Here is a 13,380-nt window from a genome sequence, read left to right as displayed (position 1 = left end):
GCCAGAAATTTGGCTGTCAAGGGATCAAAGTTCAACAATTTGACCTTTGAAAACTCTACCAAACTTCTCTTCCAATTTTGGGTCTAAACACTTGAAATTTTAGATGTAGGACATGGATCAAAGTTTTTAATTTGATTTGAGCTCAAAAGATAAATGTTAAGTGGTCACAATTGGGGTCAAAGTTAAAAAAATATTGACCTCTGTGCTCTGTACCAAATTATTCAGCCAATTTTTGGTCTAAACATTTGAAATTTTATATAAAGTGTATTCAGACATGGGGTAAGCTTTTTAATCAGTTTTCGGCCAAAAATTTCGCTGCCGATGGGGTAAAGTTCAAAATATTTGACTTTTGCAGTCTCTAGCAAACTATTCAGCCAATTTAGGGTCTAATCATTTGAAATTTTATATAACGGGTATTCAGATACGCAGCAAGCTTTTAAATCAGTTTTTGGGCAAAAATTTGGCTGGCAAGAGGTCAAAGTTGAAAGAGTTGATCTTTGTAGACCCTACCAAACCCCTCCATCAATTTTGGGTCTAAACACTTTAAATTTTAGATGTAGGTTACTAATATATGTATACATATGCCCAGAAAGTTATGAACAGTACATAGGGCCCGAGCAAAGCCAGGCTGAATTGTTAGTATATATATATGTATATATATATATATATATATATATATATATATATATATATATATATATATAATGCTTTTATAATTTTTATTTTATTTCAGGCAATAACGTTTTTTGTCACTCATTTTATGGATTTGACTAATCTCAATGAACTTTATCCGAATGTTGAAAAGTAAGTAAAAGATTGATTATCTATCTATCTATCTATCTATGTTTTTCTTCCCTCTTTCTTTATATATATATATATATATATATATATATATATATATATATATATATATATGTATATAAAGAACAAGTAGTTGATAAAACATGTTAAAAAACACTTTGAAAAAGAGATAAAAAACATATTTAATTTTAAAAAAGAAGCACAAAATAAGTAGATAGTCGTGTATCCACGGAGTTTCGAAGAAATACTTTCCTTCTCATCAGAGGGTAGGATTTAGCAAAATGCGGGATCGGATTTTGCTTGCAAAAGTATTTAATGAAACTACAAGTAAGTCATAGATCTTACTTGGTAACAAATAGTGAAGCAGAGGGAACAGGATGAAGAAAAAGGTGCTTTCACGTGAATGGATAGTCTGGGGAAGGGTAGAATATCCAATAACAGTAAAATCCAAAAATCCAGAATCCGAAAAAGTTGGTTAAATTTCCATTTCCACAAGTAAAATCCAAGGGAATCGCGTGACTGGAAGATGGTCCAAAGTAATCCAGAAGGTAGAAATCTATGGAATAATTCACAAATGGGTACAAGGAAAAGGGAATGAGTTCAAATGATATTATTAAAAGGAAGATAAGTTGTGCGTAGAAAAAAGAAATGGAAATGGAAGAAATTTAAAACACAACTGTCAAGGTTGGGCTAATTTAAAATATATATATATATATATATATATATATATATATATATATATATATATATTATTTTTTATTTTGAGTACTGATTTCTTTTGTGGAAAGCAACCATTTATTAAGTTGCTCAACGAGGACTTCAACTGACCGTTCGTCTGAAACATTAGCATGTCCAGTGTCAAGTAAATTTGTTTATATTAATTAAAATATATCTTGCTCTTCTTTTATTGAGCACTCTTATTACTCTTATTGAATTCATCAATTATTACTCTTGAATACATTTAACCTGGTATGTGTATATATATATATATATATATATATATCTATATATATATATATATATATATATATATATATATATATATATGTATATATCTATATATATATATATATATATATATATATATATATATGAGCAAACAGTTAATGAAATATGTTAAAAAACACTTTGAAATGAGTTAAAAACATATTTAATCTGAAAAGGAAACACTAGATAAATGGATTAAATATGTTTTTAACTCATTTCAAAGTGTTTTTTAGCATATTTTATTAACTGTTTGCTCATATTATAAGCTCTATTTCCTATTTGGTTTTATCGAGCTTTTACATCTGGCTGAGATAATTTTATAAATATCAATTCTTTGATATTTATAATATACTTTAATTTTACCATCTCGGATCATTTTGGTAAATTTAATTGTAATTTTTATTTTATATATATATATATATATATATATATATATATATATATATATATATATATATTCAATATGGCGTAATGGAAAAATATAAAGATATCTACAGCTTCTCTTCCAATTTTCAGATTTTTACCCTGTCAAATCACATTGCATTTTCTTTTGACGGATTGATTGTTGTTATTTCTTCTGATGAGTTAAGGGCATAATAGATTCACTGATTGATATAATAATTAAGTGATTGATTTTGCACTACGGAACAGATACTGTCAAAAATTGTATAAGTCAACTGAATTAAAGGAAAAAATTATAAGATGGTCAACATCATGAATTTTGGAATATAACTTTTTGTCATTTATTCTCTATATTGCTCTGTAATTACATTGAGCTTCTTTAAGGATTGATATATAATAAGAAAATATTTCTACAGAAATATATATATATATATATATATATATATATATATATGTATATATATATAAAATATGATGGCATAAGATGAATTTCTCCTGTGTGCTTTGAATACATTGTTTTTTTTTGGAGAGGAGTGCCTTTATTTTAACCACATGAGTAGCATGCTCTCACCCTCTCAGTCATGACTGCGTAGAAATCCTAAGTAATTCACAATTGTATTTTGAGTGTCAACCACACTGAGGATTGAACCATCAACCTCCAGAAGAGTGTAACGTACAACTAGATTTTACTAAGCAAGGATAAAAAAACCTGAAAATAAAACTCACAATGAAAATGGTGGCAGTCCAAATAATACAAATATAAATCCTTATTCAGAAACAGAATTTTTGTTTATAACTTTGGGATTGACAATTCTTTTGAAGTGAAATCTTACACACATTTTTTAAGGACCTTTTACACACTAACGATTTAATTTTTGACACTTTAGGACTTTTAGTTTACAATATTCCTCGAAGGTTCTGGTTTCAACTGCCACTTTCCAACCTTGTGTTGCATCTTTCCACCATGGGAACAAGATAAACAGAAACAAACCTCACATGTTCAGGGAATTAATTTTAATTCCCGATATTTTGATGAAATAGAATACTAAACTAGACTTTTTGCCAATTAAAAATGGGCAAAAGTTATAGGCCATTGATTTTTAATGAGCGCTATATGCCAAATTGACTGTTGACTATGGTTAAATTTGTGCTCATTATTTATATTACATACTAATCCCTATAAATCCCTAACTGTGCATCGAACATATACCATAATACTTAATTTGCTGCACCTTATCATAACAAAGGTTCATACAAAATTTCATTCAGATTAGCTCAGTAGTTTCTGAGAAAAAGTGGGAGTAAATGTGGTATTGTGGTGACTAGTTTTTATTAATCCCTAACTGTGCACCAAACAGATACCATTATACTTAATTCGCTGCACCTTATCATAACAAAGGTTCATACAAAATTTCATTCAGATCAGCTCAGTAGTTTCTGAGAAAAAGTGGGAGTAAATGTGGTATTGTGGTGACTAGTTTTTATTAATCCCTAACTGTGCACCAAACAGATACCATAATACTTAATTCGCTGCACCTTATCATAACAAAGGTTCATACAAAATTTCAGCTAGGTCAGCTCAGTAGTTTCTGAGAAAAGGTGAAATGAACAGACAGGCAGACTAAGAGAAAGAGATATAGATATTCTACTTTTGCATATGAAATTAATTCTTACGTGTCGTCTTTTTCAGTTACTATTTTGAGGTGCAACGATTGTACAGCAACGAAGGAAACTGTGAGAAATTCACGTACACTCACGTCCTGTCGCAGGGGAAAACTAATGCAAAACATTACGGTACGTGCTTTTAAAGAGAGCCTCTCGTGTGTTTATACTCTATTTGTGTTTATTCCCTTCTTAAAAAAAAAAGTTGATATCTTTTCAAATATATTGACATATATCAACTTTTTCTCATTATATTTGAAGCAGAAATAGAAAAATAATATACCAAAAATGAAGCCATGTTCACCCTAGTCAAGTTGAGCTGGCTCCCTTCAAAGGAGGAAGTTTCTTGGGAATATTAAATTCACAAGTGGTCCCCTAATCGTCTGTATGTCCCCATCAGTGAAAATAGCAACGTTAGTTTTTTTTTTTTTTTTAGAAGTTCTGGCAGGGAGGTGTCGATAATCCTTTAATGTACAGTGCCTAGTGTTTCCAAATGGTCACCCATCTGGTAATGACAAGACTTAATATCACTTAACTTCAGTGATTTTATGAAAACCAGTGTGTCAGCATAATTATACCAAATATTTCCTGGACCTTAACGTTTGAGCTGACCCTGCCACCTCAACTGTTCTACATTACTAACCCCAAACCTTATCAATTCTTTCTGCAGATAGAATATGATGATTACCAGTTTTTATGCAAAAAAGTGTCAGACGATGAAGACGGATGAGAACTCAGATGCGGAGAAAGTCTGTTTCGATGGTGAAGCTATTGTGATTGTTCAAAAGTTTTGTGATTCGGTGATACAATTGGAATGCAAAGTAGGCCCTAGTATGATTGCAAGAGTTAGGAGTGATTTTTTTTTTTTTTTGCCATTACTAACAAGCAGAGACATATCTAATATTTTACTATATGGTTGGTTGAGTAATGATAACCAGTTTTTGTGTGCAAGGAGTGTATGACACATACAAAAATCATTCGTTGACATCTATGCTGATGACACGACTATGGCAACACATCAAAGGCCGTAAATGGCAAAGTTCTCTCTGATTCTCTCTCCTCAGATCTTGAGTGCGTGGTACAGTGGGGGAAGAGGTGGCTGGTTACCTTTAATGCATCTAAGACCAAGCTCTTATCATTACATCATAAACGCTCTGATCCCCATCTGGCATCGATTGAAATGAATGGCTCTCGTCTAGGGGAGGCTCCATGTTTTGATAAGCTTTTGGGTTTGACCTTTACTCCTGATCTGAAATGGAACACATACATCAAGTCTGTGGCCAAGGTCGCTGGGAAAATGGTGGGATCCTTCTACCGCTCCAGAAGATATCTCACTAATGATGCAATTCTCTACCTGTATAAAAGCCAAGTACGTCCAAGGATGGAGTACTGCTGCCACATCTGGGCAGGAGCTACTAAAAACAGCCTATCCTGCCTTGACAGAGTACAAAATAGACTTTGTGGCTTGGTGGGGGATGCCCTTTTCTCTTCCCTGCAACCTCTCTCCCACAGAAGAGACGTTGCGAGCCTGTCTCTGTTTTATCGTTATTTCCATGGCAAGTGCTCACCTGAGTTCCATTCTCCTGTCTCCGCTTGCCAATCTTTCATGAAAAACACCCAACTGTTTTTATTTTAAACTTTAATTCAAGCCATTATCACCACATAAGCGGTAAGGCCAGACATATAAAATCAACTGTAGATTCTTTGATATGACAGGGGTGTGTTTGAAATGAATGTTTTCCTTTGGAACACAATTGAAGCATAATACTTGACTTTTGCATTTTAAACTTTAATTCAAGCCATTATATATAAAAATAATTTATAAAGTCAACAGTACGTTCTACACATTGCAATGTAGACTACAATGTTTTGTGGACTAAGTCACTGCAAGAAGCATGTGAAGCTTCTCCCAGATGCACCACGATGGGTTCCCAACTAGAGCAAACAAGCAATCAATTTGATTGAAAAATGGCAATTTCAACAATTTTGATGACAATAAAAATATGGGAGTGTATAACCTTCTGGTGATCATCATTTAATCCCGGGCAACATCGGGTCTCCCTACTAGTAGTGATATAATTGAAGCACAAGGAAAAACAGGCACAAGTGTGATTGCATGAGGTATAAGTTGATAAAGTAATTTCAGGAAGCTTCTGCCATTACTAACCAGCAGAGCGTTATCACTGACGATTAAAATTATCAAGTGTGATTGCATGAGGTATAAGTTGATAAAGTAATTTCAGGAAGCTTTTGCCATTACTAACCAGCAGAGCGTTATCACTGACGATTAAAATTATCAAGTGTGATTGCATGAGGTATAAGTTGATAAAGTAATTTCAGGAAGCTTCTGCCATTACTAACCAGCAGAGCGTTATCACTGACGACTAAAAGAAGAGGCTGTCAAGCTTGTGCATGCAGTGTGAAAATGTGTTAGAGCTGGGACAACAGCATATTCTTTTCCTTGTTTTGACTCTCGAGTGTATATCCGTTGATATCTTATATGCTTTTATATAGAGTGTTGTGGCTGTCAGTTGATTAACTGTGTCTAACTATGTCGGATATATACTCGAGAGTAAAAAAATGAAAAGAAGATTCTGTTGTTATAGCCCTAGTGATGATATATAGAAGTGAAACTTGGTCAGTTGAGGACATGTATTGCATGGAGAGAAACGATATGAGAATTATATGATAGATGTATGATGTGTCTTTACACTTTGATGACCTTTTTTCTTGTTTTCTTTTTTACAAAGGAGTCACCATTTATCAAGGGCTAGAGGCCATTCGAGGGTAAGGGTTAATGAGTGTACAGTAGTCAATGGGACAATATCGTAGTAATCGTTAGTAGTTGAAATTTAGTAACTTGCATTACTTAAGGGGATGGCTCATCAAGAACTTGTTTACATTGGACTTGAAAATGATCATATTGTAGTCAGGTTGAAAGTAGGAAAACTGAAGAGGGTTTCATAGGCGTGCAGTTCTAAGAAAGAAACTTTGTTCATGAAATCTGCGTTTAGGTTTAAGCATAGATAAAGAGTGGGGGAAATTATTGATAGTGGTTTCAGCTAGACGAGTGCTTTTCATAAAAGTGTGACAAGGGGGAGCATAGATTGGAGCTCAGACAAGTATTTGTGATGAAAATAACTTCCTCAGAAGAAAAGTAGACTTTGATGCTACAATCACATTGAAAGAATGCATGAGAGTTCTTGGGTTAGTAGATGTAGAGCAGTTGGAGTAGCAGGACCAATTCACAGAGGAAGGCCAATGAAAACATGGGAAAAAGCGATAAGGATCAACTTGAGAGAATGTGGGAACAGTAAAGAATTTGCAAGAGATAGGTTAGTTTAGAAGTCAATTTATAAAAGTTGTCCAACATATACAAATATGTAAAAGAAACGTTAAACCAAATATTATTGTTGGAAGCCTCCGTTCAGTCTCAAAAGACAATGGATAGCTGTGCATGTAATTGTGAGGCAAGGGTTGCACAATCTCTGAATTGACACTTTGAGTTCAGTGGCAAGGAGACATCCAGAACGACTGGAAACAATGCCAAGATAAGCGGAGAGCTCATACAGCACCTGGAAGTCTCAAATGGTCACCCATTTTAGTACTAACCAGGCTCAACGTTGCTTAACTATAACTATTGCTTAAATACTATTATTATTATTACGATGATAATAATGATGGTTATGGTGGTGGTGGTAGTGGTGGCAGCAACCATTTAGGGCTGCAAAGTGTCCCTGAGGAAATATAATCAATAACAATCAATCAGATGAAATTAGACTCAAACATAGAGTAAGTTATAACAAGTTTATTGTACAACGGTACAATGTAATGATGAATGTATCTTGAATGCTGGAGCATCAAGATTAGTTTACTCTTTCCCATTGGTTACCGCTTGCTACTGTCTTTTATAGACTGAGTCATCTATTCTCAGGTGGTAACAGGATCTTCCACTATATCAATATACAAACACGGTCTTAGTTACCTTGCAAGCGGAGGACCAATGTAGATCTGAAAATATAATGAACACAGTACACAATTTTGAATTATTTATTATGATCTGTGTTAACTAGACACTGCTAGATGATGGTAAATTGATTTCGGTTTCAGTCATAATAGAAATTATTTCTCTTTAGCAACCTTTTTTAAACATACCACATTCCTAATAATTTTTTTCAGAGTCATAATAGAAATCATTTCTCTTTATCTACCTTTTAAAATACCACGTTCCTTACAATTTTTTTCAGAATCATAATAGAAACTATTTCTCTTTAGCAACCCTTTAAAATACCACGTTCTGAATATTTTTTTCAGTCATAATAGCAACCCTTTAAAATACCACATTCCAAATATTTTTTTTTCAGTCACAATAGCAACCGTTTAAAATACCACATTCCGAATGTTTTTTTTCAATCATAATAGCAACCCTTTAAAATACCACGTTCCGAATATTTTTTTTCAGTCATAATAGCAACCCTTTAAAATACCACGTTCCGAATATTTTTGTCAGTCATAATAGCAATCCTCTAAAATACCACATTCCGAATATTTTTTTCTCAGTCATAATGGCAACCCTTTAAAATACCACGTTCTGAATATTTTTTTTCAGTCATAATAGCAACCCTTTAAAATACCACGTTCCGAATATTTTTTTTCAGTCATAATAGCAACCCTTTAAAATACCACGTTCTGAATATTTTTTTTCAGTCATAATAGCAACCCTTTAAAATACCATGTTCCTAATAAATATTTTCAGTCAATATAAAAATTATTTCTCTTAACAATCCTTCCTGATAATTTTTTGGTTTACCTTATATTTTGTACTTAAATCTTGTGATAATGGTATTTTTTTCTTTTAGGTATTCAACTGGCAGAAGTGTCGACTATGCCGAGGAGCGTGATAAATGATGCCAGGAATCTGTTAGCAATAATCATTGATAAGAAAAAGGTTGGTTATCGTTTCAGTTGTTTTATTTGTAGTCTTGTTATTTGGCATCTCAAATTATGTAGGCAGTTGAAAAAAATAAGTTTAGCACAACACTGAAATCATTCAAACAATTCTTATATAAAAGTATATTTATGCCCTATATAGAAATATATTTATATTTATTTCTTATATAAAAATAGATCTCTAATTTCTAATACAAAAAATATAATTTCAATTTAAAAAGAAATTAGCTTTATTAAAACACTAGCTAGGGGTATCCGGCGTTGCCCGGGTGTTTGGAGGTGTGTGTGGTTTTGGGTAAATCAAAACTCCGGGTGGGTGGGGGTATGGGGAGATTAAAATTAAAAAAAAATGTTTTGGTAGGTAAGTATGAGGATCGAACCCGAACCATTGAGGCAAAGTTGTAAATTAAAGTGTGAAAAAAAAAGTGCGACGTTAACCATTGTGCCACCACGAGATGCTAACGGAAACACGTTTGAATTTATTTAATTACTTGGATTTGGCAGGTGCACGTTTTAATGACTTAATGAGGTCAAGTTTGACTGCGTTATAGTATTTCATTTACTGCGGGAACGCTTTTTTTTATTTTTATTTTCCAAAGATGTTATAGGAAAAAGACTAACCCACATGCGGTGAGCGACAAATGTTGAATATTTATCTTCCCGAAGTCGAGCAAATTAAATAGACAGGCGAGCTCCGTTGTTAACTTTGAGATATTATGATTTATATGTGATAGAAAAAGTTTTAAGAAGTTGTGAACCGACCGACCGCTTCTCTGAAAAAAGCCTTTTGTAGACATACAGAAAAAGCGAACACACATACATACATACATACATTTTCGCTTTTATATTTATAGATGGTTAAATATTTTCACACCAAATTGTGAAACAAGAAAAATGTCTAAGAATAATAAGTCAGCTCTTCAGTTAAGTAACGAATGCTATTCTGAGAATCTATTTTGGGAAAATTTGATGTCTTTTTTTTTATTACTTCCTCTCCTGCTTCTTTTGGCCCTGTCGGTGGGGCATTAGAATACGCCGACTGTCCCCCTGCAGAGGGTAAAAGTCCTTCAATGGGGGTCCTGGATATGACCTTAAACTATATCCAGTGGTGAGGCCCCAGCTTGTGGGCTTTGGGGAGTGTGGAGCCACCCTTTAATTACCATTGCTCCCAGGTCCACTCTGACCCGGAGTGGTAGAACCTGTTAGGGTCCCAACTATGGGTTAAATAGAAACCGACATGAAAACAACAAATATATTCTATTTAAAAAAATTTTCTTCAAAATCTTTGGATTCGGCATTAAATAACCTGAAAAGGGTTGATATGCCGTAAAACAAAAACAACCGACCAATCCTCCTTCGTTTCTATTTTTTTTGTTTTTCTTTTGTTAAATCTCCTCTTTTTTATCTTCCGTTTACTCATCGTCTTCCTCTTCCTTTCTCTTCCCTTCTCCTCCTTCTTTCCCCTTTTTTATTGTTCCTGCTCCTTTTCTTTTTCTTTTTCCTTTTTCATCCTCCTTCAGGTCTCTTCTTCTTCCTCCAACCCTATCCTTCTCCTCCCTTTTTTATTTCTTCCTCTACTTCTCCTTCATTCTCCGCACCTCCCCTTCTTTCTTTTCTTCTTATTCTTATTCTTCCTCTTCATCTTTCTTCTTTTTTATTCCTCATCCTCTTTTGCCCTTTCTTTCCCCTTCTCCCGTCCCTGTTTTGTCTACCTCTTCCCCTATTTTTTTCTCCTATTTTTTCCTTCTACTCCTCTTTTTCTTCACTCTCCTTCCCCTCCCTTTTCTTTTTTCTCATTTTCTTTATTTGGAAGGACATGCTATTATAGAGAGAGACAGTGAGAGAGCTGGAATAGATGAGAGAAAGAGTTGTCTGAAAAACATACTGAGATTTTCTTTTAACAAAGAGAAAGAGAGACAGACAAACATACTGAGATTTCTTTTTAAAGGGAAGAGCAAGATAGACAAATAGGCTAACAGAGCAGGCAGAGAGATAAATATAGATGAGAAATAATTGTTATCGTTTACCACTTGAAAACAGAGCATCTGTTCTTCAGATGCTGCACTTCAATTTCTTGTTCTCTGTCAGTGGAGGAGAAATCCTTCACGACTGATACAATTTTTAATTTTTGTTCCTTTTTCTCCATATTAAAAAACGACCCTGGTGTCTAACTCTGTCCCGTGGGGAGGCATTGTAAATAGGAACAGAACATTTGGGTTATCTTCTTTTTTTTTTTTTTTTTTTTTTACATAGTGATCACCACTTATCAAGGCCCGGAAGCCACTCAGGGATAAGGGTTATTGCAAGTACATTACGTTAGTGTGGAGATTTGATGAAGTGTTTACTTAAGGGGGCGGTTCATTAGGAATTTGTTAACATTGGACTTGAAGACATCCAAGTTGTAGTCCGGTGGGAAGCAGGCAGACGGAACAGAGTTCCACAGGCGTTTGTATTTTTTTGTATTTTGTATTTTTTCTTTTCAACTTGCTGTTGTTCTGTTCTTTCTGTTGCAGGTGGACCAAGCTTCGACTACAGTTGTAACATTTTCACATTGCACAAACAGTTTGCACATGTCGGACCAAGAAAACAAATCAGCAAAACAAAGTCTTTTTACATACATGAGTGGTCACTGATCTTCATCGTCCGATTGTTGCTTTTCCATGCATAGGCTGTTGATCCCTCATAGTTGTGTGATTTCTGTTTAAGTTAAGACGAACTGACTCATGCACAAAACACAATGGAGACGTGTTGACATTCAAAGATTTTATTCAGAGAAGTGTTGTTTATGAGGAAAGAGACCAATATTTAATTCTGATTATGTCTGAACTTATTTATTCTAACTTAGACTCTAATGTGGTTAAAGAACAGGCAGAGTCTCAGGATAACATACACTTAGATTCACTCTACATTTTCAGACACATGTCGCATCTCTTGCTTTTAACTTACTAGAAACCCTGTTCTGTCCCCCGAAAATGTGACGTCATTTCTATGTAATATTATTCGATGCCTTCATTTCTACCAGTTGCAGGTGGGTTTAATTCTGTCTTTTGCCAGGTTATCCTAACTACCAAAATAATACTAGTTAACATGGCATAGGGTCCAAATATACAACACAGTGAACCACTTTGATGTTTTTGTAGTAACTGCTTAGAATTTGCATGCCCTTCATCACATGAGACATGTATCGATGCATATGCTTTTCATAATTTCTAAACGACACGTAAAGCATGCCAAACATTTGTGTCTATTTTAACGCCAGTACATGTGTTGAATGTTCCTCTCATGTCGCCTGAGAATAGGATAAAATGTTTGTATTTTTTTCTTTTCAACTTGCTGTTCTTCTGTTCTTTCTGTTGCAGGTGGACCAACATTTGCAGAAGGAATCTAAAGAACAGCGAGCCATTTTCAAGTTGGCCACTCGCTTGGTGCAGACGGCGAGGAACTCTCGTTTGGACAATGACAGTCTGAAGTTGTACCTAACCAGTCTTAAGAAGCGTTACTTAGAAGACATTCAAGCGATACGAGAATCGCAACCACAAGCTTAACATTTTACTTCATTTTCAAAGCTCATCTTACCGGGAATAAGTTTTTTTGAATACTAATTTTAAAAAAAAAAAATTTTCTGCATTTTTTTTCAGATGATTTATGATGGATTATAAAAATGTCTTTGATTTTAAGGAAGTTTTTAAAATATTGATTCTGCTTCTTTTTTTTCTTTGCACACAAACTGATTATCATTTCTCAACCTAGTAATAATTTCACTGCACTTCTTGTGCATTTGAAACTGATTATCATTTCTCAACCTAGTAATAATTTCACTGCACTTCTTGTGCATTTGAAACTGATTATCATTTCTCAACCTAGTAATAATTTCACTGCACTTCTTGTGCATTTCAATACAAAAAATTAAGTTGCACCTAACTTCCTTTCAAGAAACTGAACAGGGGAACATAAAATTTTGGGGTAGCTTTCCGACACTACAAAGTGTCAGAGAAATGTTTAAGGCATTTGATATCAATCCTTCGGTGATATCAGGCCATCTGCTGAGATGAAAATAATATTTGATAATTGAATTCTAGAATGAATAAATGTTTGCTTCTGAAAATCTGAAAAAAATAGTCATTATTATTTATTGTACTAATGAATCATTGTTTAACAAGTCCCAAAGGCCACTCAAGGGTAAGGATTGGTGAGTTTTTCAGGTGGATGGTGAGACAACAGCATGAGAATTGGTAACAATGGTTGAAACTGGCCAGGATTTGATTATTTAAAAAAGCCGTTCAACAAGAATTTGTTAACATTGGACTTGAAAATGGCCATGTTGTAGTCAGTTGAGAAACAATCCTGCGATACTGTGTTCCACAGATGGGTGGTTTTTGGAAAGAAAATTTGCTAATGGAAAGTGTATAAAAATCAACAGAAGGTTCTTTGATATGACAGGGTGCATTCGAAATGAATGTTTCTCTTTAGAGCACAATCCAACTATGGTACTTGACTTTTGCATTTTAAACATTTTCAAGATATATTATATAGAAATAATTTTATAAAATAAACAGTAAGTTCTCTAAAGAAATATTA

The 13,380-nt window shown here is 33.9% G+C and overlaps 1 protein-coding gene across 1 annotated transcript in view; it reads left to right on the top strand.

Annotated features, from left to right (window-relative positions):
• The window catches only part of LOC145247298 (mutS protein homolog 4-like), a 150,557-nt gene extending 137,639 nt beyond the window's left edge, over nt 1-12,918 (top strand). The window contains exons 21-24 of the mRNA XM_080108920.1: nt 734-804; nt 3,881-3,984; nt 8,712-8,800; nt 12,162-12,918. Coding sequence (XP_079965046.1) covers nt 734-804; nt 3,881-3,984; nt 8,712-8,800; nt 12,162-12,347 — 450 coding nt within the window. The 3' untranslated portion in view covers nt 12,348-12,918. The remainder of the gene's footprint in view (nt 1-733; nt 805-3,880; nt 3,985-8,711; nt 8,801-12,161) is intronic.
• The last annotated feature ends 462 nt before the right edge of the window (nt 12,919-13,380 follow it).

This window comes from Euprymna scolopes, chromosome 25 (genome assembly GCF_053919585.1).
Source record: "Euprymna scolopes isolate OS-2025 chromosome 25, ASM5391958v1, whole genome shotgun sequence".
In the NCBI taxonomy this organism is placed as follows: Eukaryota; Metazoa; Mollusca; class Cephalopoda; order Sepiida; family Sepiolidae; genus Euprymna; species Euprymna scolopes.
The sequence above is the reverse complement of the archived record's forward strand: the minus strand, read 5'-3'. Positions and strand labels throughout refer to the sequence as shown.